This window comes from Orycteropus afer, unplaced genomic scaffold (genome assembly GCF_000298275.1).
Source record: "Orycteropus afer afer isolate SDZICR_OR568_19922 unplaced genomic scaffold, OryAfe1.0 scaffold00179, whole genome shotgun sequence".
Taxonomy (NCBI): Eukaryota; Metazoa; Chordata; class Mammalia; order Tubulidentata; family Orycteropodidae; genus Orycteropus; species Orycteropus afer.
This window is the reverse complement of record NW_006921766.1, coordinates 6,282,752-6,310,180: the sequence shown is the minus strand read 5'-3', so window position 1 is coordinate 6,310,180 and position 27,429 is coordinate 6,282,752. Positions and strand designations below refer to the sequence as shown.

The following is a 27,429-nucleotide window of genomic DNA, read 5'->3' as shown; positions in this document are numbered from 1 at the left end:
ATGGTTCATTCTAAAATGGAAAAAGCCATACCCGATTCAGCTGCTACAACCAATAATTTTCCATTACTAAATGGAAATGCTAATATGGAAAAGGATATGTGTATACCAGAGAAAAGGCAGGACCAGGTAAGCTGCTGTCTGACATCTCTGCCTAGACGGCTCACAATGCCTGCTGGGCTGTTTTTCTGAGGACATGGGTGCAGAGTTTCTGCTCCCTCTGCTTATCTATCTCTCTCTTTCAGCCAAATCAGATGTTTTGCTATAACTGACTGTGGCAACCATACAATTTAGGTCTGAGTAACCAGGCGAGGCACTGATAGGCTCATGTAGGAATTGACCTGAACCCTGGGCCCATGACCCTGATATTATCACCTGCCCCAGGCATAGTCCCTTCTCCAGCTGCAGACCCTATGAGGTGGCATCATGACAACACTTCTATAGGGATCCATGTGCTGTCTTTGCTCCCAAAATCACACACATTTTTTGTGGGAACCAAACATGGGCTCTGGAATCAATTGGAGCTGAACCAGGTCCCATTGCTGACACTTCCAGCTGTGTGATTTTGGATGTCTGTTTTTACCTTTATAAAAGCCTGATTTTCTGTCTCTGAATGGGGAGAATAATAGTGTTAACTTCACATGGCTGTTGCAATTTATTGCTATTGTAATTTTTTATTATTACTGTGATTTGGGTGAGTGCAATTTTACAAACCAGATTCATTTTACATTCAACAGTTCATACACATTTTATTTCATGACACTGATTATAATCCCCACAATTTAACAGCTCTCCTCCCACCTCCTCCATGTGGTTGCCCTTCCCCTATGTCCTTCTTACCTATGCATTTCTGCCTACCTAACTTTCTCCCTGGCAGATTTTGCCCTTCTGATCTCCCCTGGTTAACCATTCTAAGGAGTATATCTCTGCAAAAATGGCAAGGAGGCCACAAGTTCTGACCTCCTCTAACCCTACAAGGGGAAGGCAGGATTACCAGCAGTAACCCAAGGCCTACTACTGCAAGGCCAAACATGCTGCCTCCCTCCAGCCCTTTCACCAACCGTTCCTCCCAAAGCACCCACCACCTCTCTCCTGGGTTCGATAATTCGCTGCAGTGGCCACACAGAACTCACCGATTACAGGGTTTATTAGGGAAGCACCAGGCTACAACTCAAGTCCAGGAAGAACGCTCAGTCTCTCTCCCAGCCCACCGTCCCTCAGCCAAGAGTCTCTCACAGTCTCTTTTCCAGCAGTGCTGGTCCCTCGGTGTCTCTTGCGGCTCTTTCCCAGCAGCACGTGTCTCTTTCAGGGGTGCGTGTCTCTTTCGGCAGCACGTCTTCCTCCACCAGCAGTCAGAGAGAGTTCTGCCTCCAGGAGGCCTCCTTTTGAGCCCGGAAGGGTGGTCAAACTAGCCAATCACAGTATCAGAACTCTAAGCATGTGTGAGAGAGTGGGAACCTCCCAGAACATTGTATTGTGCCATGCCCAACAGAAATAACCCAGGTGGATAGTTCCTCAGTTGCTCATAGAAAATCCCACCTTGGAGTTTACAAAGACTTATGGGTAGAAAAGCCACACTAAGTAATTTACTACACCGCAATCTCCCTGGTATAGGTGTTCAGCTTGCTCAGCCTATCTGTTTGGCTGAGAGTTGAGCCATGGGAGTGAGTCCAATTCCAGGCCTGAAAGGCTGCTGAAATTGGACTCACTCCTGTGACTATTGTACATTTTTAAATCATGGATCATCAATCCCTTTCGGAATGACTCCAATTTCATAAACAATGTTAAACAATATTTCAAATAATAATAACAATGCTGAGAGGAATAGAAAAACAAACAGGCCTACCCATTTTTCCACACCCCTAACCTGGCTTTACATTTGCATGCATTTTTTCTTCCATGTCCATCTCTGTACCTGCTGGGTGAGAGACACTTGCAACTCCTGAGGGTGGCTGCAGAAAGTGTTTCACCTGCTTAGGAATCAGCGTGGCCTTTATCCAGTCATGTTGAGCACAGATGCATCTTGCAACCCAGTGATTCATCTTCTAGGTATAACCCTTAGAGCTATGATTCTCAGATATGATCCTCTGACCAACATTATCAGTGTCAACATCACTTGGGATATTGTTTGAAATTCACATACTCAGCATGCCCTGGCTTTCCTCACCACCTAACCAGTAACCAGCTGTCATGGAGTTGGCCCTGACTCATAGTGACCCCATGTGTGTCATAGTAGACCTGTGCTTCCTAGGGTTTTCAGTGGCTGATTTTGCAGGAGTAGATCACCAGACCTTTCTTCCAAGATGCCTCTGTGTAGACTCGGACAGCCATCTTTTCAGTTAGCTCCCAAGGAGTTAACCATTTACACTACCCAGGGACTTTAATGCCCTTTTGTTGTTGTGTGCTGTGGAGTTGATTCTGACTCACGGTGACTCTATAGAACAAAGTAGAATTGTTCCATAGGGTTCTCTAGGCTGTAATCTTTGTAAGAGGAGATGATCAGGTCTTTTTACCCATCAAGCTGCTGGTGTGTTTAACCGTTGACCTAACCCCCAAGACCTATCAAACTAGAAACTCTGGAGTGGTGCCCAGCTATCTGTGTTTTAACATGCCCTTCAGATGATTAGAGATAGCTGAAGTTTGAGGACCCTTTCCTAAGAGAAACTCTTGCACCTGCCCAGGGAGCCATGTTCATAGCTGCATTGCTTCTAAAAGCAAAATTGGACATAACACAAGTATCCCTTTGCAGTGGAAAGGATACATAAAGTGTGGTATGCTTATGCAGCAGAATTGGATACAGCCGAGAAAATGAGTGAACTAGTGTACAGGCATGGAGATGGTGAGTCTCAAAAACAATGCTGAACCAAAGGAGCAAGTCACAGAAGAAATATCCACTCTGATCCCATTTATTTGATCTTTTATACAGGCAACAATAAGGCTTAGAGAGATTTATAGGTGATAGGTATAAAGAAGAGCAAGAACATCATTATCACAAACCTGGGATAGAGGAGCCCTGGTTGGATAAGGGGATCTAGTAGGAGAGAGGTGACTGGGAGGAGTACATGAAGTTTCCTAAGTACTGGGACTGTTTTCTTAAGCTGGGTGGTTGGTATGTGCATATTCACTTTACTATTCATATTTTATGTGTTCTTATGAATGGTAAAGTAGAGGGTCAGCCAGAAAGGGGAAGACCCTCAACAAGGAGATTGACACAGTGGCTGCAACAATGGGCTCAAGTATAGCAGGGATTATGAAGATGATGCATAACTGGATAGTGTTGCACTCTGCCATGCACAGGGTCGCTATGAGTCAGAGCCGACTTGATGGCACCTACCAACAACAACAACAATGAATGGATGACATAAAGAAATGAAAACAAAAAACGAGGCTAAGACTGAGGCTAGGGGGCAGTGGTGGCTCAGTGGTAGAATTCTTTCTTGCCTTCCATGCAGGAGACCCAAGTTTGATTCCTGGCCATTGGACCTCAGGCACCACCACCACCACCACCACCAGTTTGTTAGTGGATGTGCTTGTGTGCTTATATTACGCTAAACAGATTGCAGTGAAACTTCCAGACTGAGATGGACTAGGAAGAAAGGCCTGGCAAGCTACTTCTGAAAACCGTGTGTATCACAGAAGTCCAATCCACAGTGGATCATGGAGATAGCACAGGACCAGACAGTGTTTTGTTCCATTGTGAATGGGGTCACCATGAGTTGGGAGCCAACTTGACAACAGCTAACAATAGCAACAGGCTATCCTATACTGCCTCTTCTCTAATATCAGAAAACTATTTTTTCACATATTTTGCTTAGTTTTCTAATTTTTCAAGAGGATGAGCAAATCTAATCCATGTTGACCTAATATGGCTAGAAATGGAAGTTCCTCCTGTGTTTTTTATTAACTCAGGTTACATTTCTCCAGGTGCCCATCACTTGCATCAATTGTGAAACAATTCCCTTTATTAGGAGTGAAGAGCTATAGGTTAGTGAGCTCCCAGTAAGATGGACCTGGGGTCTCTGCTCCCAGGAATGGTGTTGGAGTAGCACTCATTATACCAGTTACCATACAGTCAGCCCCATGATACGGTGATCCCATGTATGTCAGAGTAGACCTTTACTCTAAAGGGTTTTCAGTGGCTGTGATCTTTTGGAAGCAGATACCAGACCTTTCTTCCAAAGCACTTCTGGGCAGATTCAAATCACCAAGATTTCCATTTGTTACCAAGCACTTAACTGTTTGCCATACCTAGGGATTCTGACACTCTAGAGGAATAGAATTTCATCTGACTTGCTCCCATATAAAAATCGTAACCAGCACGTCTATTTGATGAAATATGATCTACAGAACTACAGTTCTCATTTCCAATTCTGCAGGGAATTGAGAATAGCCTGTACAACCAGTACGAGGAGAAGGTGCGCCCCTGTATCGACCTTATCGACTCACTGCGGGCCCTGGGCTTGGAACAGGATCTGGCACTGCCTGCCATTGCTGTCATCGGAGACCAGAGCTCGGGCAAGAGCTCGGTGCTGGAGGCTCTGTCGGGTGTTGCTTTACCCAGGGGCAGCGGTGAGAAGTCACCCTTTCGTCTCATATTTCTGGAGGGGGTGAAGGTGTGACCTGCAGGTTGTGAAGGAGAACCTGGGTCCTCAGGCCAGAATCATGTGCATGTGGACATCTTCCCAGAACCCTTCTTGGAGTTTATCCTGCATCTTGGGGGACGAAGATTGGTGTCCAGGTTAGGGGTGTGTTATAGATGCAAGGCCAAAGATAGCAGTAAGAGTAGAGCCCTCATGAGGGTTCAAAGGAGAAGGTCATAGCTGAGGTGAACTTGACTGGGAAGATAGGGAGGACTTGGAAGAAGCTCTGAATATTGAGGACTTGTCCCTTATTCAAGAGATTGCTCAGTCCACAGATCTGACCAGTGTTAGGTGGCCTGGTTGGAATGGAGTGTGTATATTCAGGGCATGGTGGAGGATGTTTGCATAAGTTTGGGGATTTCCCATCACAATCTGTCACCTGAGCTGATGGCAGAACCTTTGAATGATATATTTGAAGTGGTGGCTTTGGATCATTCATGAATAAGAACTACTTGGACCCTGTATAGTCTCCTGTGGCTGCTACAACAAGGCACACAGGGGGCTTAAGACAACAGAAACTTCTTGTGTCACGGTTCTGGAGACTAGAAGTCCCAGATCAAGGTGCCTATGCTCCTTCTGAAGACTATAGAGGAGAATCCTTCCTTGCCTTTCTACCTGTTGGTGGCTACTAGCAGTCTTTGGAGTTCTTCGCTTGTAGATGAATCATCCCAACCTCTGCCTCCATCTTCACATGACCATCTCCTCTCTGTGTCTATATGTCTTTTCTTTTTTTATATAAAGACACCAGTCATTAGATTTATGATGTCTAGTATGACCTCATTTTAGCTAATTACATTAGTAAAGACCCCTTTCCCAAAAAGGTTGTATTTTTTTAACATTCCAAGTGAACATGCCTATAGGGAGAACACTATTCTACCCAGTACAGATGATTTTCCGAGATGCATATTCCTGAGGCCACCCCAGACATAATATATCTAGGTATCTGAGAGTCAGACTAGGAAGTTTGCATTTTAGCCATCTCTCCAGATGATTATATACAGGATTTTTAAGAGCAGAGTGTAAGAACTGATGTGGAAATGGCCTCCTAGGTATCGTTACAAGATGTCCGCTGGTGCTGAAACTGAAAAAACTTGTGCATGACGGTGAGTGGAGAGGGAAGGTCAGTTACCAGGACTTTGAGACCGACATTTCAGACCCTTTGGAAGTGGAAAAGGAAGTAAATAAAGGTAAGTAACTCTGTTTGTTCTTAATCATCATCATCATATTTGTCGTGCTCTGATGCTTGGTCCAATCTTGTCAGGTGGGTGGGCTCTACCTCTGGCTGCTGCACTTCTCCCCTTTCGGGGCTGTCCTGCTCCCCTAGAAGCCCATCCTACTTCTCTCCCTCTCTCTTCTCGTCAGACCCCCAGTTCCCTCGTACTTTTTCTTCTTTTACCCTCATAAAGATCAGTGCTTTTGGACCAAATCTGACATCAGTCATTTATTGCCTAGTGTGGGATTAAATATATGGGAATGATGTCAATTTTAATATGTGAAACTTGTTTTTAAATATGGAGGATGGTTCCTCATTTCAAGCCCAAATACGGACTTGCTATTCCACAAATCTGATGGAAGAGGAATTAAGGTTTGGGGATCAGGGAACCCCTACCCACTATCAACCTTGTGAAAAAAGCATCCTAGAGCCCAGAGCCCAGACTGGGTCATCACTAAACCCTATTCAGAATGGGTAGGCCTCTTTCTCTGGGGAGAAAGTATATGTTTATATAATCCTACCTTAGGCTCATTTAGGGTGGGTCTCAGTAAATGCAAATCACAAAGAAAGATCAGTTTGATCAACTTGAAACATCTGAAGGGGGACACAGCACTAGAGGAAGTATAGATAAGGTCAAAATGTTTAACAAAGAGCTGGAACTGTGAGTTGGTGGAGCCCAGGTTCCTTCTATCTTGGTACTCCATTCTGTGTAGTCTCCAGAGAAATTTACCTTCTTCCTTAATGATTTTAATTTTTTCCTAATGCGGCATCTGGCATCATTAAGTTTCAGTCATTTGGGGAAGGTATGAAAGTGGCATGAACAGGTAGCCAACAGCATGAAAGCATGACTTGGCTTCAATAAAGCAGGAAGCACAAATTAAAATGTGTTAACTGTTTTAGGAAAATTCAACAGTGTTATGTTGTTGTTGTTGTTATGTGCTGTCGAGTTGGACCCGACTCATAGCGACCCCTCATTGGGTTTCTGAAGCAGCATCACTATGGAAGTAGATTGTCAAACCTTCCATCTGAGGAGTGGCTGCAACAATGTTACAGACCAAATGAAATTTTGAGTTAGGGTTAGGCTGGCTGCCTGTGTTAGAAAATTCAGCATAACTGCGCATTGGTTAGCCTTTGCTGGATAACAAACCCATCTCAAAACCCAGTGGCTCAGCTTTTCAACCAAATCACAATAAAAATTAGAAACAAAACAAAACCTAATGGTTCAAAAACTCTCATTTCCCATGATTTGCTGAATGGGCTGGGAGTTCTTCTCATCTCATATGGGTTGGCTTGGCTAGAGCTGAGTGATCTAGGATCAACTTAGTCACATGTTGAAGGCCTCAGGTGGCATGACTAGGCCTTCTCTCCATGTGGCTTTTCACCCTCCAGGAGACTAAAAACCAGTCGACATGGAGTCAGCTCTAATTTGTGACCTCATGTGTGTCAGAGTAGAGCTGCCCTCCATAGTGATTTCAGTGGCTGATTTTCAGAAGTAGATTGCCAGGCCTTTCTTAGACACCTCTGGGTGAATACCAACATTCAGCCTTTCACCTGGTGGCAGAAGATTTCCCAGCAGCAGGAGAAGGCAAGCTCCAATGTTACAACACCTTTCAGATATCTGCTAGCTTTACGTTTTCTAATGCCCATTGGCCCAGGAAATTACATGATCAAAGCCAATTTCAAGGAGCAGAGGGAGAAATAGCCTCGCTCTCTATGGTGAAAGTAGCAAAGTCACATTGTAAAGGAGCATGCATTCAGGGATGCATACAAGGGATCATTGAGGTTATTTGTTCACGAGGACTGCGACAAAATGGTTTTAGTGATGGGCAAGTTGTGTTTCTCAAGTAGAAGCCCAGATAGAGCTGACCAGACCTGGTTTGCAGGTTCCACAGCGTCAAGAGCACAGGCTACTTCTATCTTGTTGCTCCACTGTGAGTGGCCTCTGTCCCCAAGGCCCCTCACAATTGGGTCAGTGAGTCTGCATTCCACCTACTGGACATTGGCAGAGCCTAATTCCTGCCCTTTAAGTACACTTTCTGAAAGTTGCACACAACATTTTCACAGGTACCCCTATTGACCAGAATTTGATCTCATGACCACATCTACCTGCAGAGAAGCCTGGGAAGTATAGCCTTTCATCTAAGTTGTTTCATGGCCAGTGACACATTGAAGATTTTATATGAGCTAGGGAAAGGGGTGAGTAGGTAATAGGGAGCAATAGCAGACTATGCCACATATAGTGTTGTAATTGTTTTCAATCTGAGCTCTGCGTAGTATAGAATATGCCAGAAAGGCATTCTGGGTGTAGAAAAGACTAGGAAGTTGGTATTAACTAACAATTTGGTAAAATAAATTCATATCCTAAATTTCTGTAGCTTTCATTATTAAGGAGCAAGAAGTGAAATGAAATTTCTTAAAGAAATATAGACATGCTCACCTTACCAAAAACAATCACTTTCCCTATATCCCCATGCACTGTCCAACTCATATTTTAGGAATCCCCATATGTTTCTATTTGTTTCAATTTTACTTCACTGAATTTACTTGTGCCATCAATATGTGTGTGTGTGTGGGGTGGATAGTTATAATTAACACCAAGAGGAACTTCACAACTCAGCTCACTTTTGGGCTGGAATGAGTTGGTGATTTCCATGAAGATGGTTCTAATAGGTTGCTCTAGGGACAGTTCTGGCCTCTGGCAGAAAAGTACCAGGTTATCCATAGAAGTCCCTTGTAGCTCCAGTAACAGGAAAGGGAATCTGCTGCATGTGTGCCTTTATCCATGAATCACTGTGAGTGGAAAGGTTTTTAGAGCATTTCCTGAGGTGAAACACTTCCTTCTGAGCTATGTTCAGTTTTTCCTTTTTCTTCTTCTCTAGCCCAGAACGCTATTGCTGGGGTAGGAATGGGGATCAGTCACGAGCTCATTAATCTGGAGATCAGCTCCCCAAACGTCCCGGATCTGACCTTGATTGACCTTCCTGGTATAACCAGGGTGGCTGTGGGCAATCAGCCAGCTGACATTGGACGACAGGTGAGACTTCAGATTCCATCTGGCCTTGGACTTAGAGGACAGAGATTGGGCAGAATTCTGCATTACAAAAACAGTGAGTTCAGGACTGAGTATTGAAGAATGGGTATTTGGAGGCATGGGTAGGGGATTGAGTTGAGTCTGCTGGATGCTTCTTTGGAGACAATGAGGCTGATTGGGACAATGGGAAATAGGTATTATAGTGTATTTGTGTCTTCCAAATTTCCAGTCATTTTTGGTCATAGTTATATTTCATGACATACTTAAACTGGTGGCTATTAGGAAGGAACTCTGTGTGGGACAAGAGAGCACTAGAAATAGGCAGAATGATATTTAAGTATGACTGAATTTCACTCTGGATGAAGAGTTGGGAAATGAGTCAATCCAATTTTTTTTTTTTTTTTTTTTTTTGCCATCAAGTTTGAGGTCTTAGGAGATAGTTAATCACCTGAATCCTTGTATTAGGATTCCTCAGAGAAATGGAGAACAGAAATAGGGTGTGTGTATATGTGTATGCTTGTGTGTGTGTGCACACACACAGACATAGATTGATTTGAATTAATTGGCTCTTGTGATGGTAAACCACAAAAACCAAACTCACTGTCATTGAGTCCTTTCTGACTTAGAGCAACCCCGATTGGGTTTCTGAGGTGGTAAATCTTTACAGAAATAGATTGCCTTGTCTTCCTTATGGAGGGACTGGTGGGTTTGAATTTCCAACCTTCTAGTTGTCAAATGCCTTAGGCACTGTGCCACCAGATCACTCCATCTTCCTTCTGTGGAGTGGCTGGTGGGTTTGAACCACTGACCTTCTGGATAGCAGCCAAATGCTTTATCCACTATGCCACCAGAGCTCCTTGCTTATGATAGTAGGGGCTGGCAAATCCAAAATCTGTGGGTTGGGCAATAGGCTGAAAGTTCTAACAGGATGTCTTTGTTCCAAACTTGAACCAGAATTACTTTTCCTCTGAGAAACCTCAGGTTTTACTCTTCAGATCATCAGTTTGGATAAGGTGCAATCACATTTTGTTGGTAATTTTTTTTATGACTTGTTCAATTTCTTCTTTTGTCATGGGTCTGTTCAAGTTTTCCACCTCAGTCTGTGTTAGTTTATGTTAGTAGTATGTTTCTAGAAATCTGTCCATTTCATCTAGATTTTCCAATTTGTTGGCATTTTCGTTCTTCCTAGTATCCTGATATTATCCTTTTAATTTCTGTTGGTTCTGTTGTGATGTCACGTAAGTCATTTGCAATCACGTTTTGGAGGATAATATTCTTTACTTAGAGAAAAATGACTGTAGATTTTTAACCTCATCTACAAATTACTTTCACAGCAATACCCAGACAAGTGTTTGACCAAACAATTGGGTGCCATAGCCTAACCAAATTGACTCATAAAAAGTAACCACCACAAACCTGATGATTTTCCTTGACTCTACTGCTAAGTTTCTGCCTCAGAGAATTTAATTTCTCATAACGCTGGCTAGGAACATATCACCAGGTCATGTTTGTGGGTTATTTTCTCCATGTTACTTCTTTTGAGGATACATTGGGACTGTGGGACCTGAGGCAAATGTAGGGTCAAGACCTATCTCAGTGCCCATTCCCCTTTACAATGCTCATGCATCATATCCTCACATTTTCTTACAGATCAAAATGCTCATTAAAAAGTACATCCAGAAGCAGGAGACAATCAACTTGGTTGTAGTGCCCAGTAATGTAGACATTGCAACCACGGAGGCACTCAGCATGGCCCAGGAGGTGGACCCTGATGGAGACAGGACCATAGGTATGAACAGGAGAGAACTAAAGATCATGGGTGGTTTTACAGTGGGTTAGTATCTCCCGAATCCAAACGGTTATTTCTTGGCACATACTTGGAGTGATAGACCTGCATCCAGCACATGAGAATTGCAAAGGTGGCAGGTTTGCTGCCCATCTAGGCTGTTTAGCTGGGCTTGATTAAATACCACAACTTTACTCATAACCCTTGTATTAGTGTCTTAAAGCTGCTATAACAAAATAACACAAACTGAGTGGCTTATAAGAACAGAAATTGATGGTTCACAATATTGTTGGCTAGAAGTCCAGATAGACGTGTCATTTGGACCATGCTCCTCACTGCTGCTGAGTTGGATCCAACTCATAGCGACCCTTCCTTGGGTTTCTGAGGCAGTATCACTACGGAAGTAGATTGCCTAACCTTCCTTCTGAGGAGTGGCTGGTGGGTTTGAACCACCAACCTTCTGGTTAGGAGTCAAATGCCTTAGGCACTATGCTACCAGAGCTCCCCTGAAGCCTCTAGGGGAAGATAATTTCTTATCTCTCTCAGCTTTTGGTAGCTCCAGGTGTTCCTTGACAGTAGATACATCCTCATATAGCTGTCATTTCTCTCTGTGTTTATCTTTTCTATTTTTTAAGACTATACTCAGATAGAATTAGTACTTACCCTACTTGAGTGTGTGTGACTTCATGTTAACTTACTTGATAACATTTGTGAAGATCCTATTTCCAAACAAGGTCATATTCACATATACTGTGATTTAGGAAACACATCTTTTTTAGGATACACCATTCAATCTATAACAACCTTATTGACCTACTTACAAAAGGCATGGTGGGGTCCAGGGGACAAAGAAAAATCATAAGGTAAATTGTGTCAGTTAAGAATGCGTTTGGCTGCAAGTAATAGAGAACCTGACTCCAGTGGAACCTGACTCCATTAAACAAATGGCAATTTATTTTCAAAAGAAGTTTAGGTAGAGGTTTCTGTACAGCTGTTTAGTGATGTTATCAGACCTGTCTCATTTCATCTTGCTTGTCCCTGCTGCTGTCCATTCCCAGGATAGAGTCTCAGCTCCAGGGAAGCAAGGACCTGTGGACATAGTAAACCCCATGGTTAGGTCTGGGGCACTTTCATGGTCTTGCTACCCTTGTAGTTCCACAGGGTACCATGCTTGTGTAATGCATGCTGTTACCATCTTGAAATTCTTAATATTTTTACAAAGGGGCCCACACTTCCATTTTGCACTGGGCCCCACATTTATGTCACAGGTCCAGTCTGCATCTGTATTTCTCAAAGTGTGGGTAGGCACTGCCTGCATCAGAAATAACTGGAGAAATTTTAGGAATGCCAGTCCCTGAATCCTACTCTGCTTCATCAATCAGAATCTCTGGGGCAGGAAATGAGACTGCATTCTATCACTAACTTTTGGAATGACTGCTGCATGAGAGAGTTTGGGAACCATTGCATTAGGGAGTGAATGCTTCCATTTACTAGAAGCAAAGTGAAAAAAGGTCATTATAAGCTGCTGTCTCTTTTGCATGGGGCCCAAGACTAGGTGAAGTTAGCCTTGAGAGGAACCCCCATAGCTTGCTCACAGAGGGGGAACTACACAGGAGTTCCACCTTGCACCTCAATTCTGGAAGGGCTCTTGTTTGCCTTCAAGCAAGGAGGCTGATGGCCAGAAAAGCAAGCTGTGGTCCACTTCATGACTGACCTACCCCTTCTCTAACTGACAATCTCTGGCTCACAGGCATCTTGACTAAGCCTGACCTGGTGGACAAAGGCACAGAAGACAAGGTGGTGGATGTGGTGCGCAACCTCATCTGCCACCTGAAGAAGGGCTACATGATTGTCAAGTGCCGAGGCCAGCAGGACATCCAGGACAGGCTGAGCCTGGCTGAAGCTCTGCAGAGAGAGCAGGACTTCTTTGAGGACCATGACCATTTTAGGTATGTACTGCAGTGGGTTAGCAAGGGAACACTCGGGACATTGCCACTATGGAAAAGTTGACATGTGAAGTTTGTGTGTTTGTGACTCCTTGACAATGATTGTGGAACTTGCCTGGAAGAATAAAAGGAGAATTAGCAAAGGACTGCATAGATAGCTAGAGTAGATTGACAAATATCCATTCATCCATAGGATAAGAATTTCATCACCAATGAATAAGGCCACAATCAGTAGAGCAGTGGGTACTCTGCTGTGGAAAAGGAATAAAAACATAAACAAAATAAAATTAAAACATCAGAAAGCCCCTAAACGGATCCCAATATATATATTTACTATATGAGAAATAAGGTTTTCAAATCTGGGTTATGTCACTTTGATTATTCCATCAATGGTATTGGGATAATTGTTTAATATTTGGAAAACCATAAAGTGTGCCCTTACTTAGCATTTTATCTTACACTTTATACCAAAAGACTTAACAGTTGGATTTTTAAATTAAATACAAAAAAGAAGCCATAAGACCCCCAGAAGAAATGTAATGGGTAGTTTATAATCTTGTAATCCTAGGGTACGGGTGACCCTTCTAACTCAAATGCCTAATGTGAAATATTTTAAAAAGGAAAGGCTGGTAAAATGGGTTGAATTTAAAATAATGAGAAGATGTGGAGTTGTTGAGCGGGCAGTGTGGGATGGGTTTTCATACAGGCTGATGGGATCAGATGTGGCAGGCATAGCCTTTTGAACAGTGGCTTGGGAACATACCAACTGTCCTAGAAACAGTGCCTCTCCGTGGTTTAGAGCTCCACTTCCAGGAATTACCCTGGAGGGTAATCCAGAGATGTGTGCACCAGTGTCTGCTAGAGGATGCTCAGCAAAGGGTTGTTTACAGTCGTGAAAAAATTGGAAGTACCCTAAATGTCAAAAATCAGATTGTATGGTCCTCATGGTGTTTGCATCCATTAAAAGCTGTAGTAGAAACTATTTATTGGCAGGAAAAGGTGGTAATGATAGGATAAGAGAAATGCAACATGCTCACTGTGGGTGGGTGCTCATGCAGTGGAAGCAGTGTTACAGTTAGTCCTCCCAGAAGCCTGCAGGGAGGTGTGATTCATAGTGGACAAGGGTGCAACCTGAGGTTAAGGTGTGAGTGTACTCTGAAAAATAGGCATGTAAACTCATGCTTCTCTGCTGCCTTTATCCCAAAAGTCCTTTACAACGTATTAGTTGTTGTTAGCTGCTGTAGAGTTGGCCCCTGAGTCATAGAGGCCCCTTATACACAGCAACAGATGGTTGTGATCCTTAAGAGTTTTCACTGGCTAATTTTTGGAAGTAGATAGCCAGACCTTTCTTCCTAGTCCATCTTAGTCTGGAAGCTTTGCTGAAACCTGGTCAGAATCATAGCAACACTCAGGCTTCCGCTAACAAATATGGTGGCTGTGCATGGGGTGCAATGGCCAGGACTCAAACCTGGGTCTCTCATATGGAAGGTAAGAACTCTACCACTCAACCACTAGTGTCCTCTTTTATGACTGTAATAACTCACCCTGTGAACACAAATTTCTATACACAGAGAAGAGGCCCTATACCCAGATTCCTGCAAACTTTATATCTTCTAACTATTTAAAATATACATCTCCTAACTATTTAAAATATAACTAATTCTATCGGTCTTTTCCTTTTTAAAAAATTTTAGTTTGGCTTCTGTCTTATAAGCAGTCCATGGTTTAACTTGTCGTGAAGGAAGATGTGTCATCCCCAGTGCAGTATTTATGCACACCCTTATGTATATATGCATAAATGTCTGTTCATGAAGACTCATACCTATATGAGTTATTTAGACTTATACATGTATTACACATATAGTGGTGTATGTGTAATGATAAAAACATTGATAGGTGTGTATATGTATTTTTATAATGATCTATTCTATGAGTCGGGGCCGACTCAACAGCAAACAACAACAACAACAACAAATTCTATAGTCTGGAGTCCTTGAGTGGCAAAAACAGTTAAGCATTTGCCTAGTAACCAAAAGGGTGGCAATTTGAGTCTGCCCAGCAGTGCCCTGGAAGTAAAGCCTGGTAATCTACTTCTGAAAGATCACAACCATTAAAAGCTCTGTGGGGCATAGTACTGGTCTAACACACAAATGGGGTTGTCAAGGGGGAGAATCAACTTGATGGTAACTGGTTTGTTTTTTTTTTTCCAATTTTATAGTCAGATGTCTGGAGAGGCACATTTACCATAAGGGATCAATCTATAGCATTGTTCTAATATTCACGATCATTAAAGTCCAGTTATTCTCTATAATCCAATTTTGAATGTTCGTTGAGTCTCAATTGCAAGGGATTTTGTTTAGTTGGACATAACTGGATATGCCCGGGATTTCCCCAATATCAGAATGATCATTTGCATTTTATGACTGGGTCAGGATGGAAGTCCATGCTGTGGTCTCTTTCAGGGTTCTTCTGGAGGAAGGAAAGGCCACTATTCCATGCCTGGCAGAGAGACTCAGCACTGAACTCATCGCACACATCTGCGTAAGCACATGCGGTAGTGTCTATTTTCTGAAAGAATCCTACAAACATGCTACTGACCCATATGGGCTTCTTCTACTTGAGTGTGCTCATGGATCACCTGGGGTCTTGTTGAAATGCAGACTGAGACTCTGACTCAGTGAGTCTGGGGCAAGCCTGAGAGTGTACATTTCCCACTAGTTCCCAAGTGATGCTGTACTGCCTGGACCACACTTTGCGTGGGAAAGTGACAGACAATATCCATGTGGCCCAAATGGCAGTCTCATCTAAACAAATGCCCTAAAGTCACAACCAGCTTCCTTACTGCCTTCCTCTTATAACTTCGGTCCCACTGCCACCTCGCTTTGGCCTCTCTTCCTGTCCCTTATCAACCTGCCAGCTGACTGTGCTCTTTTAAACCTTAACCACCAACTTCAGGTGTCTGTAATGGGAGGGCCGGCCAGCATATCTGACCAGCCATGTTGTCACCAACAGAAATCCCTGATAACTTTTTTTTTTAATCTGTTTAAAACAACATAAATGTTGTTGAATCTCATTATTCCTAGACACTTTCTAACAACCCCCTAAATCTCCCCACAGAGAGTTTATGTATAACAGTCACAGATGCCTTGAGAATATTATGCTGACTGAAAAAAAAAAAAGTCAGATACAAAAGGTCACATATTATATAATTTTATTTAAATGGAATACACAGAATAGATTAATTAATAGTTATAGAATCTAGATAGGTAGTTGCCAGGGACTAGGGGAGGGGAGGCAGTGACTGCTTAATGGATACAGGGTTTCCTTTTAGTGTGTGGAAATATTTTGGAACTAGATAGAGGTGGTGATTACCCCTTGTACTGTACTAAATGGTACTACTAAATTGTTCACTTTAAAATGGTGGATTTCATGAGATGTTAATTTCTCCTTCATTTTTTTTTAAAAAAACATCCCAGATAGAGGTGTTCCTTGGTGGGCTCGCACAGGGCCTGGGAACCATGAATAGTGGGCACCTCAGCTCAAGGTTGTTCCCGCAGAGTGGGAATGTGGGAGACCTGGATGAAAACCAGTGGCCTGAGTAATCCCTTTATCTGTCTGGAACATCTTTTAGAAGAGACTAAGAAGTCAAATCTACCATCATCAGCTGCTCTGCATCTTGCAAAAGGAGTCCCAAGATCACCTTTTAGTTTCTGATAAGATTATCTATTTCCATTATTTTCTCTCTGCTTTCTGCAGAAATCTCTGCCCTTGTTAGAAAATCAAATAAAGGAGAGTCACCAGAAAATAACCGCAGAGTTACAAAAGTATGGTGTCGACATCCCAGAGGATGAAAATGAGAAAATGTTCTTTCTGATAGACGTGAGTAGTGCCAACTGCATCAGGTGGAGAACCCTAGACCATTGTCCAAGAAAGGGACCATGAGCTCAGGCACTGCTTCCCTGACCCTCAGCTGATCCACATACCTTCTGCCCACTTCTTAAGGAATTAAGGGAGGAGACTGGACCATGGGTAGGGAGGGAGGGCAGAGGGTCTGGAGTCAGTGATGAGGATGTGTCTGTTATGTAATGGTCATGTTCATGGCATTAACCCTGTATTGTCAGCACCTGAGACCCACAGGTAGTAAGGGGAGGGCGGGAGGGTCTGGTGCCAATACCTCTGCTTTTCTGTGATCCCACAGTAACCCACCCTTGACACTCACATGCCACCATACCTCCAGGATGCTTGTATTTTGACTGTCACAGCTTATGCTGACTTTGTTTTTGTTGACAGAAAATCAATGCATTTATTCAGGATATCCTTGCTTTAGTGCAAGGAGAAGAGTCAGTAGGGAAGGATGAGTGCCGGCTGTTCACTAAAATCCGACATGAGTTCTCTAGATGGAATTCTGCCATTGAAGAGAGTTTTCAGAAAGGTGAGTCTGAGGTTCTGTCATGAATCTGGGGTGCTGGATTGAAACTGAGGTGTTAGAGGGTGGTGATGCAGTTGATGTGGATGCTGGAGTGAGCAACAATGAGGTGGTGCCCATCAGAAGCTGTATTCCACATCTCTGAGCTCCAGCCAACAAACATGTTACCGATTTCAGGGACACCTAGACAGGGAATGTGAATGAATCAGCTCAAATTAATCCCAGCTCCTAGAAACATCAGCCCTCCCTCAAAGGAGTATTGATGTCACACGTGCACAATAGTCATTGTGTGACAAATGGCACACCACTGGAATAACCCAGACCCAATCTCGGGCAATGGCCAAGGTCTTGAAGCCTCACGTGTCTCTGATTGGGTTTTTTAGAACGATAATAAAAAGAAGATAAAAATCACATGATAGGTACCATCCTTGCATCTTTGAGTTCTCAAGAATCTGTAAAAGGTAGACAACATGACCTGAAAACTATGTTTCAGTATTTCAAGAAGCCCAAAGGAGATCCAAATTTCTATGACAAATTATGGATAACACTGAGAAGAATGGGAATTCCCGAACACTTGATTTTACTCATGAGGAATCTGTACCTTGACCAGGAGGCTGTCATTCGAACAGAACAAGGGGACACTACATGGTTTAAAATCAAGAAGGGAGTGCGTCAGGGTTGTATTCTGTCTCCACACTTATTCAATCTAGAGAAGCTGGACTATATGAAGAAAAACGTGGTATCAGGATTGGAGGAAGAATCATTAACAACCTGAGATATGACGATACAACTTTGCTTGCTGAAAGTGAGGATGACTTAAGGCACCTACTGATGAAGGTTGAAGAATACAGTCTGCAGTATGGATTACGTCTCAATATAAAGAAAACAAAAATCCCCACAACTGGACCAATTAGCAGCATCACAATAAATGGAGAGAAGATTGAGGTTGTCAAAGAATTCATGTTGCTTGGTTCTACAATCGATGCCAACGGAAGCAGCAGTCAGGACATTAGATGACATGGAAAGTCAACCACAAAGGAATTGTTTCAAGTGCTGAGGAGCAAGGATACCTCCTTGAGGACTAAGGTGCGCCTGACACAAGCCATGATATTTCCAATCGCCTCATATGCATGTGAGAGCTGGACAATGAATAAGGAAGACCGAAGAATAATTGATGCTTTTGAGTTGTGGTGCTGGCGAAGAATGCTGAAAGTACTGTGGACTGCTAAAAGAACTAACAGATCTGTCCTGGAGGAAGTGCAGCCAGAATGCTCCTTGGAAGCAAGAATGGCCAGACTTCATCTCACCTATTTTGGTCATGTTGTCAGAAGGGACCATTCCCTGGAGAAGGATGTCATGCTTGGTAGGGTGGAGGGTGGACAAAAGAGGGGGAGGCCTTCAACGAGATGGATTGACATGGTGGCTGCAATGATGGGCTCAAGTATAGCAGGGATTGTGGGGCTGGCGCGGGATTGGGCAGTGTTTCGTTTTGCTGTGCATGGGGTCGCTATGAGTCGGAAATGACTCAATGGCACTTAACAACAACAAAAGGAAATCACCTGTGGCTCAGTGGTAGAATTTTCACCTTCCTTGTGGGAGACCTGGGTTCAGTTCCTGCCCAGTGCACCTCTTGCAGAGCCACCTCCTGTTTGTCAGTGAAGCTTGTGTGTTGTGATGCTGAACAGGTTTCAGCAGAGCTTCCATTACTAAGATAGACTAGGAAGAAAGGGAGTTCCAGTAGCGAAGTGCCTAAGGCACTTGACTGCTAACCAGAAGGCTGGCCGTTCAAACCCACCAGCCACTCCTCAGAAGGAAGGTTGGGCAATCTACTTCCATAGTGATACTGCCTCGGAAACCCAGGGAGGGGTTGCTATGAGTCAGGTCCTACTTTATGGCAAATAACAACAACAACAGGAAGAAAGACCTGGTGATCTACTGAAAATCACCCAATGAAAACCTTTTGGATCACGATGCTCCGATCCACAACTGGTTGTGGGGATGGTTTAAGACTGGGCAGCATTTTATTCTGTTGTGCATGGGGTTTCCATGAGTTGGGGGCCAACTCAAAGGCAGCTGACAACAAAGGACATCATAAATTGACCTATGGTAAAGCCACAGGGTAAAGGAAACTTCAAGTAGCTTTGCTTTTTTATTCAGTCAACTTGAGGCAGGACTTCAATTGATTTCAGCTGACAAAAAGTTCAAATTAGCCATTCTCCATAGCTTTGAATAATAAATAAAGGGAATAAATTTTGTGTGTGTTTTTTTTAATTGTTGTTAGGCCACATCTTTGAATCCATTTGTTCCTTGGCAGAGAGCACTGAGTTTGGGATGGGAAAAAGACCAGAGCTCCATGGTAGAGGAATGTTTGGGGAAGCTCTTTGCTCATTTCTGGGGCAGCCACATGACACATCTACATTATTCTCATGCCACTGCTAAGTCTAAAGAGCAGAGCATGGGGTTCTCCCCATAATGTGTCTGTCTAGGAAGTACCACTCTGCCCTCTCAAAGAAGACAGTGGTCCTTACCTTTCAGCAATTCCCTCATGATTGCTCAGCCAGCTCAATATCATAAGATAAGAATTCATTGCAAGCAGCCTAAGACAAAAGCCAGTTGAACAATGGGCACAGCTTTGGAATGGACATTTATACAAAGAGGATATACAAGTAGGAATCATGTGAAAAGATACGCAACATCTTTGGTCATTAAACCCAAAATCCCACTGCTATTGAATCGATTCCAACTGATGTTGTTGTTGTTATGCGCCGTCGAGTTGGACCCGACTCATAGTGACCCCTCCTTGGGTTTCCAAGGCAGTATCGCTACAGAAGTAGATTGCCCAACCTTCCTTCTGAGGAGTGGCTGGTGGGTTTGAACCACCAGCCTTCTGGTTAGCAGTAAAGTACCTTAGGCATTATGCTACCAGAGCTCCCTTCCAACTCATGGCAACTGTATAAGACAGAGTAGAATTGCCCCATAGGGTTTCCAAGGCTGTAAATCTTTATGGAAGCAGATTGATTGCCTTATTGTTGTTTTTGTTGTTGTTGTTATTTGGTTTTTTTTTTTTAATCGCACAGAGTAGCTGGTGGGTTTGAACTGCAGACCCTTTGATTAGCAGCCAAATGCATTACCACTACACCATCTAAGGTCCATCATTAATCGTTGTTGTTGTTGTTGTTGTTATGTGCCGTCGAGTTCATAGCGACCCCTCCTTGGGTTTCCGAGGCAGTATCACTACCCATCTTCCTTCCGAGGAGTGGCTGGTGGGTTTGAACCGCCAGCCTACTGGTTAGCAGTCAAGTGCCTTAGGTACTGTGCTACCAGAGCTCCTCATTAATCATTTTGTTGTTGTTGTTGTTATGTGCCATCGAATCGGCCCCAACTCATAGCGACCTCTCCTTGGGTTTCCGAGGCAGTATCACTATGGAAGTAGGATTGCCCAACCTTCCTTCCGAGGAGTGGCTGGTGGGTTTGAACCGCCAGCCTTCTGGTTAGCAGTCAAGTGCTTTAGCCACTATGCTACCAGAGCTCCCTCATTAATCATTTAATCATTAGGGAAATGCATATCAAGACCTACAATAAAACGCCCTTTCACAATAAAATGCCCTTTCACAATAAAACGCCCTAGGATGGCCACAATTAAAATGTTAGCTATTAACAAGTGTTGATGTCAAAAAAAAAAAAAAAGTATTGATGTAGATGTGGGGAAATTGTAAACCTCCTACACTGCTAGAGGGAATGTAAAATGGTACAGTCACTTTAGAAAACAGTATGTCAGTTCCTAAAATGGTTTAACACATTCCTCCAGGCCCCTGGGAGAGCCCTGATAAGGGTCTTTCTCCAAGAGTCTAGTTTGTTGGCTTAAAATAATTACAAAAGTAAAAGATGAAAAATAAGAGTTTTATACAGTTAGCAGTGACACCTTGTTATATCAACATTTCAAGTCCTGTATAAATGCTTTCTACTGATGCTTCAGCACATGAATCTGTGATTGGGAGTCGATCTGGTGTGGTGCCATGGTCATTTCTATTTAAAGGGCCCACAGCCCTGGCTAAGGAATATTCTACCACAGTCTTCATTCACAGATTCCATATTTGCCAAACCACATATTGGCTAAAAGTACTCTGGAATCTTTCACAGACAGATTTGCACATGTCAGACAGGTGAGAATTTCTCAGCATAAATCAAAGAAGGCTGGTTCTTTATTTGCTAATTCAGCATTTGCGAGACTATAGACTCTAACCCCTGGGTGGTGCAAACATTTTGCATTTAGCTACTGAACTAAAGGCTGGTGGTTTAAACCCACCCAGTGGTACCATGGATGAATAGCCTGGCCCTCTGGTTTTTTGAAGATTATAACTGAGAAAACCCTATGGGGGCAGTTCTGCTCTGTAACACATGAGTTGGAATTAACTCAATGGCAATGGATTTTGTTTTCTTTTTTTTTTTTTTTTAAATAAACTGTAACTCCCTTGAATGTTGTTGTTGTTATGTGCCATCCAGTCAGACCCTACTCATAGCGACCCCTCCTTGGGTTTCCAATATCACTGTGGAAGTAGATTGCCCAGTCTTCCTTCTGAGGAGTGGCTGGTGGGTTTGCACCACCAGCCTTCTGGTTAGCAGTCAAGTGCCTTAAGCACTACACTACCAGAACTCCCATGAATAGTGAAATAAAATCAAACTTTATTTACAGAATTTTATCCTCAATTACCTTTTCAGGACTATGTCTTCTGCTTAGTGTCTGCGTGTACTGCACTCAGCATCATGCCCTAGCTTTACCTTTGCTTCCTTGAGATTATATGGGACATTTATCTTGACCTGTTTTATTATTGCAACCTCACAGTATTTTTTTTATTTGTAACCCACCAATTTCTCTTGCCACTCTACCCTTTCAGAAAATCCAGCAATCCGGAAGATGAATTCTGTAAGACATTCAGAGTGATTCTTTTCAATTGTAGGTTATGAAACTATGTGTCAGGAAATCTGGAAGTTTGAAAATCAGTATCGTGGCAGAGAGCTGCCTGGCTTTGTGAATTATCGGACATTTGAGACCATTATAAAACAGCAAATGAGAGAACTGGAAGAACCTGCTGTGGATATGCTTCACACAGTGACTGGTGAGTTCTTGGTTTCACTTTCAGGCATTTTATTTGGGGCAGAGAAAAGGTTGAGCCAAAGTCAGTGTCAAACTTCAGAGCTCTCCTCCCCCTTTCCTCGCTGTCATGGTTATCTCTCACTCTCCAAATACTCAGTTTATTTTGGAATTGCTTAGAATAAGGACAAAAACTAATTAACAGAATGTTCTGGAAGAGTTTAGAACATTCTAAAGTGCCATATGAGTCTATTGTTGTTACATGTAGGTAACAGACTGGTGAGTCTCTGGGTGGTACATGTGGTTAAAATGCTGTGCTACGAACCAAAAGGTTGGAGACTCAAGTCCACCCAGAGGTGCCTTGGAAGAAAGGCCTAGAGATCTACTTCTGAAAAAACAGCCACTGAAAACCTTATGGAGCACAATTCTATTCTGACACACATGGGGTTGCCATGAGCAGGGTCTACTCCACCTTAACTGATTTTTTTTTTTTTAACAGAGTAATATACTGTAGTTAGGATCTCTTGTGGTGTAGTGGGTAAAGCGTTTGGCTGCTAACCAGAATGTACAGTTGTTCATCTGCTACTCCACAGGAGGAAGATGGGGCAATTTACTTCTGTAAAGATTTACAGCCTTGGAAACCAAGTGGGGGTCACTATGAATCGGAATTGACTCTATGGAAGTGGGTTTGGTTTTTGGTTTTTGGAATGCTGTAGCAACAGCCTATTGAGAAATACAACATTTGGTATCACTGAGCACTTCCTTCATTTTGAAATGCTTTGCTCACTTGGTTTACAAGATATTACTGAATATCTTTTCTTCATCCTCTCCTTGGCTGAGGTATTCTCATTTAGACTAATGTCCTTCTCATTTTAGCAATGAGTAAAAATTATTTATGGCTCCATAAATTTGTTGGCCACCGTCTAATTGGCCCCCAACTCACAGTGATCCTGTGGAGAATAGAATGAAACACTGCCCAGCCCTTGGCCATCCCCATGATTGGTTGTTGATGAGACTGTTGTGACTCATAGGGTTTTCATTGGCTGATAATCACAAGTAGATCACCAGGTCTTTCTTCCTGGTCTGTCTTAGTCTGGAAGCTTCACTGGAACCTCTTCAGCATCATAACAACTGCAAGCCCTCATCCATGAAGTAATGGAGAAAAAGCAGTCCCATTCAGCTCATTAAGAAAATATTCTCCTTGACAAAATCTAACCTTTTAGACTTAATAATTTATACCAGAACCTGTAATTGTATTGTTTTGATTAATTATGTACTCCTAATTCATTCCAAAAGGAAATCTGTGACATTTAGAGCCATAATGGCATAGAAAAAATATTTTTTTAATTAACATACTATATATTCATTCCTCTGTTTTAGAAAGAGGTGATATGGGGATCAATAAAAGATTGCCAAGCATAAAAATACTGTACATTATATTAGGGTGAAACTCTGTGAGGAAGTGGAATGGAAATGATCTATTCGCATCTGTTTCCATTGCCAGCTGTTAGAAATCATTCTGCAATTTAAAGCTAATTACCATAGGCACTATTTTTAATAGATCTCCTCTGCATTATGAGTAACTTCTGTATCCATGGCTAGAGCTCATAACAGAAGCAACATAACAGTATCTTATATATAGTACAGACATATGTGCTTTGTGAGCATTCAGGGAAGTGTACATACTAGGAAGGCAGGAAACTCTGGTTCTTACCATTTTATCCTCTTATTTTTTTTTCATCTATGGGAGCTCTGGTGGAGTAGTGCCTAAAGCATTTGACTGCTAACCAGAAGGCTGGCAGTTCAAACCCACCAGCCACTTCTTGGAAGGAAGCTTGGGCAATCTACTTCCGTAGAGATACTGCCTTGGAAACCCAAGGAGGGGTCTCTGTAAGTCAGAACCGACCTGATGGCAGTGAGTTTGGTTTTTGGTTTTTTTTGATGAAGATTACAAATGATTCTACCAACATTGAACTTCCTGTCTTTCTTTGATCAGATATGGTCCGGACTGCCTTCACTAATGCTTCAGAAAAAAATTTTGATGAATTTTTTAATCTGCACAGAGTAGCCAAGGTAACTCACTGCATACTGTTTAAAGAAATAAATAACTCTAATTCTAGAAAACAGATTTCTTGTATTAAGACTATTTCAACTGCATCTCCCCATTATGTATTTGGAGAAGAAAATAGTCAAACTCACCCAGGAATCTAACTAGTGATGTTACAAGTTAACTGGTAATAGTTAAGTGTCAGTTAATGAAATAACAGTTAACCAGTTACAAACAGTAAGAGAGAGAGAATTTAGAAATAAAATGTTTAATGGAATAAAGGAGGGCCATAGTGAATGTTGAAGATGATCACATCTGGAGAAAATTTCCCCAAATCCAGGAACCTATGGAGGAAACCAGATATAAAAATGGCATCCTTCAAGGGCCAAGAATGGGGGCAAAGAGGCCATGAAGCCCTCACCTGGGAGACAGGAGTGACCAAGAGAGCAGACTGTCCACCCCCCGAACACGGGCTCCCCAGCCCTGACTGGAAGATGGGTCCCCCATTCACCAGCTGGAGGTTTGGGCCATGCCCCTTAGCCTCCCTGTGCCTCTAGTACCTCATCCATAAAATGGGACTAATAGTACTTCCCCTTAGCTCTGGTGGGGCAGTACCTAAGACATTTGACTGGCAACCATAAGGTTCATGGTTCAAACCCACCAGCTGGTCCATAGAAGGAAGATGGGGCAGTCTACTTCCATAAAGATTTACCACCTTGGAAACCCAATGGGGGTCACTATGAGTCGGAATCGACTTGATGGCAGTGAGTTTCTAAGAGAAGGTGTTAATGGAGGAAAGAGGTGAGAGTGTCTGACACTGTGCCCTCAGTGAGGTCAGGAGGATCCACTTGTTCTCTGGGATGGCTCTCCCTATGGCTTTCTGGCAGCGCTTTCTCTAAATTCAGACACCATGAAACAGGCAGAATTTGACTGACTTACATTTATTTCACTCCTCCTGTTTCCTTGTGAGGAGCCCTGGTGGCACAGTGATTCAGGTGCTTGGCTGCTAACTAAAAGATTGGTGGTTCAAACCCCATAGCTTATCCTTGGTAGAAAGATATGGCAGTCTGCTTCCATAAAGAGAAACCATATAGGGCAGTCCTACTCTGTCCTTTAGGGTTGCTATGAGTTAGAATCAACTCAACTGCAGTGGGTATGGTTTGGGTAGATTATTCTGTGAGCCCTCCAGTGGCTAGAATACTCCTTATCACCAGATGTAGAAAACCTATAATAGTCAGAAAGAAGGACCTGCCTTATTGCACTGAGAACAGAGTCCATGCAGGTCCCCAGGCCCTGGAGGTGACTTAAGTTTTACGGGTGATTCTGACCCTCAGCCTGGGGGAAAGGGAACCCCTCTTGGACAAGTCGAAGTAGAGTATGGAGGGCTGTTCCAGAGTCATGTGTCATTTTCATATAGATCAGATAACCTGACATTTGCCAAATTTTACGATCTTCCATTGGTTTCTTGAGAAGATCTAGTTGTGTTTCTCTTTTCTATAGTCCAAACTTGAGGACATTAAACTAGAACAAGAGAAGGAAGCTGAGAAGACCATCCGACTGCACTTCCAGATGGAGCAGATTGTCTACTGCCAGGATGGAGTTTACAGGGGTGCACTGCAGAAGATCAGGGAGAAGGAAGCAGAGGAAGAGAAGACAAATAAAAAAGCAAACAGCCTATACTATCAACAGATTTCTTCATTGGACTCCTCCAAGGCAGAAATCTTTCAGCACCTGCTCGCTTACCAAAAGGTGAGTTTGTGAATGTCTCTTAGAACAGGGTCTTCATTTCATTCCTCTTCTCCAGAGTGCTTCTCTCATTAGTCTTACTATCTCTGTAAGGTGAACATCAGTCAGCTCTGTCTTTCAGTCCTTTGTAAGCTGTCATGCAAGCAATTCAACCTCAGATAGTTGTGGCTTATAGCCACTGGCATCTGGTTTTACTAGCTGTATGGTCCTGGCCAAGTTACTTAACCTTTCTAAACCTGAGCTTTCTTCTCTATAAAATGATATATCAGTTTCCTAGGACTGCTGTTGCAAAATACCACAAGTTGAATGGCTTATAAGAACATAAATGTATTGTATCACTGAGTTCAGAGTACTGGCAGATCCCGTGCTCCCTTGGACATCTCTAGAGAAAGATCCTTTCCTGTTTCTCTCAGCTTCTGAAAGCCCTGGTGTTCCTTAACTTGTGAATACACCGTTACATGGAGTCCTTCCTCTACCATCCCTCCACCTATTTCTGTGTCTTCTCCTTTATTATAAGCCATCACTCAGAATGGTATAGAACCCACCATACTCCAGCATGACTTGTTAATTGTTATTTCTTCAAAGACTCTATTTCCAAACAAGGTTGTATTCACAGGAAGGGTTGGAACTTCAGCATATCTTTCTTGAATCCCTAATAAATGGTATCTTTCTATAGGATGTTTGCGAGGATGCACTGTGACGAGCATAAGTGAATCTCTCAGGGCAGTGTTGGAACACAGTGGCAGCTCACCAAATGGAAGTGACTCTTATAGGCACCCTACTTTGGTTGCGGCAGTACATTTCAAATAATGTGCAGGTCATCTAATGCATCCCAGGGAGCAGGCAATGAATGCAGGCATCTCTCAATTAGAACCCATTGCTTCATATTTTAAGACGCTAGAAGTCCAACTTCAGGGTGCTGGCTGTAGGGGAAGGCTCCCTCTGTCCACTCAGGGAGAAGGGCTTTGCCTCTTTTTCTTGAAGTTCCTTGGCAATCTCCACATGGCATCTATCTTTCCTTTATTTTGCTTGCTTGCTTCTGTGCCTAATCTGCTCCATTCCTAGCTCCAAAGTGGTTTAGGTTTAAATCACACCTTACACCAATATGACCTTTAGCATAACAAAGAAAACCCTATTCTCAAATGAGATTACACCCACACATAAGGGGTTAGGATTTACAATATATTTTTTGGGGGAACAACATTCATAACAGGTGGTGAGGTGACTGGTACAGAATTTCTCCTAACCTCTCTGTGCACCATTCCTTCCTACAGGAGGCCAGCAACCGCATCTCCAACCACATCCCTCTGGTCATCCGGTTCTTCATCCTGCAGATGTACAGCCAGCAGCTGAAGAACAGCATGCTGCAGCTGCTACAGGACAAAGATACTTACAGCTGGCTCCTGAGGGAGCGCAGTGACACCAGTGACAAGAGGAGGTTCCTGAAGGAGCGGCTGGCGCGGCTGGCCCAGGCTAGGCGCCGCCTGGCCAAGTTCCCTGGTTAA

General features: G+C 43.0%; 1 protein-coding gene across 1 annotated transcript; it reads left to right on the top strand.

Moving 5' to 3' along the window:
- On the top strand, positions 1–27,429 carry MX1 (MX dynamin like GTPase 1). Its single transcript, XM_007947318.1, has 13 exons — positions 1–126; positions 4,374–4,566; positions 5,687–5,824; positions 8,730–8,884; positions 10,532–10,670; positions 12,418–12,616; positions 15,076–15,154; positions 16,370–16,492; positions 16,904–17,045; positions 21,998–22,156; positions 24,128–24,204; positions 25,679–25,927; positions 27,199–27,429. The coding sequence occupies exons 1-13, from the start codon at positions 1–3 to the stop codon at positions 27,427–27,429; spliced, it is 2,010 nt and encodes a 669-aa protein (XP_007945509.1).

What these genes read in the sequence shown, in the direction of transcription:
- MX1 (XM_007947318.1), top strand. Translation starts at nt 1, where the DNA reads ATGGTTCATTCTAAAATGGAAAAAGCCATACCCGATTCAGCTGCTACA. An exon ending in TGCTTTACCCAGGGGCAGCG is followed by an intron (nt 4,567 to 5,686) that starts GTGAGAAGTCAC and finishes ATGGCCTCCTAG; the next exon opens with GTATCGTTACAAGATGTCCG. An exon ending in TATGCTTCACACAGTGACTG is followed by an intron (nt 22,157 to 24,127) that starts GTGAGTTCTTGG and finishes TTCTTTGATCAG; the next exon opens with ATATGGTCCGGACTGCCTTC.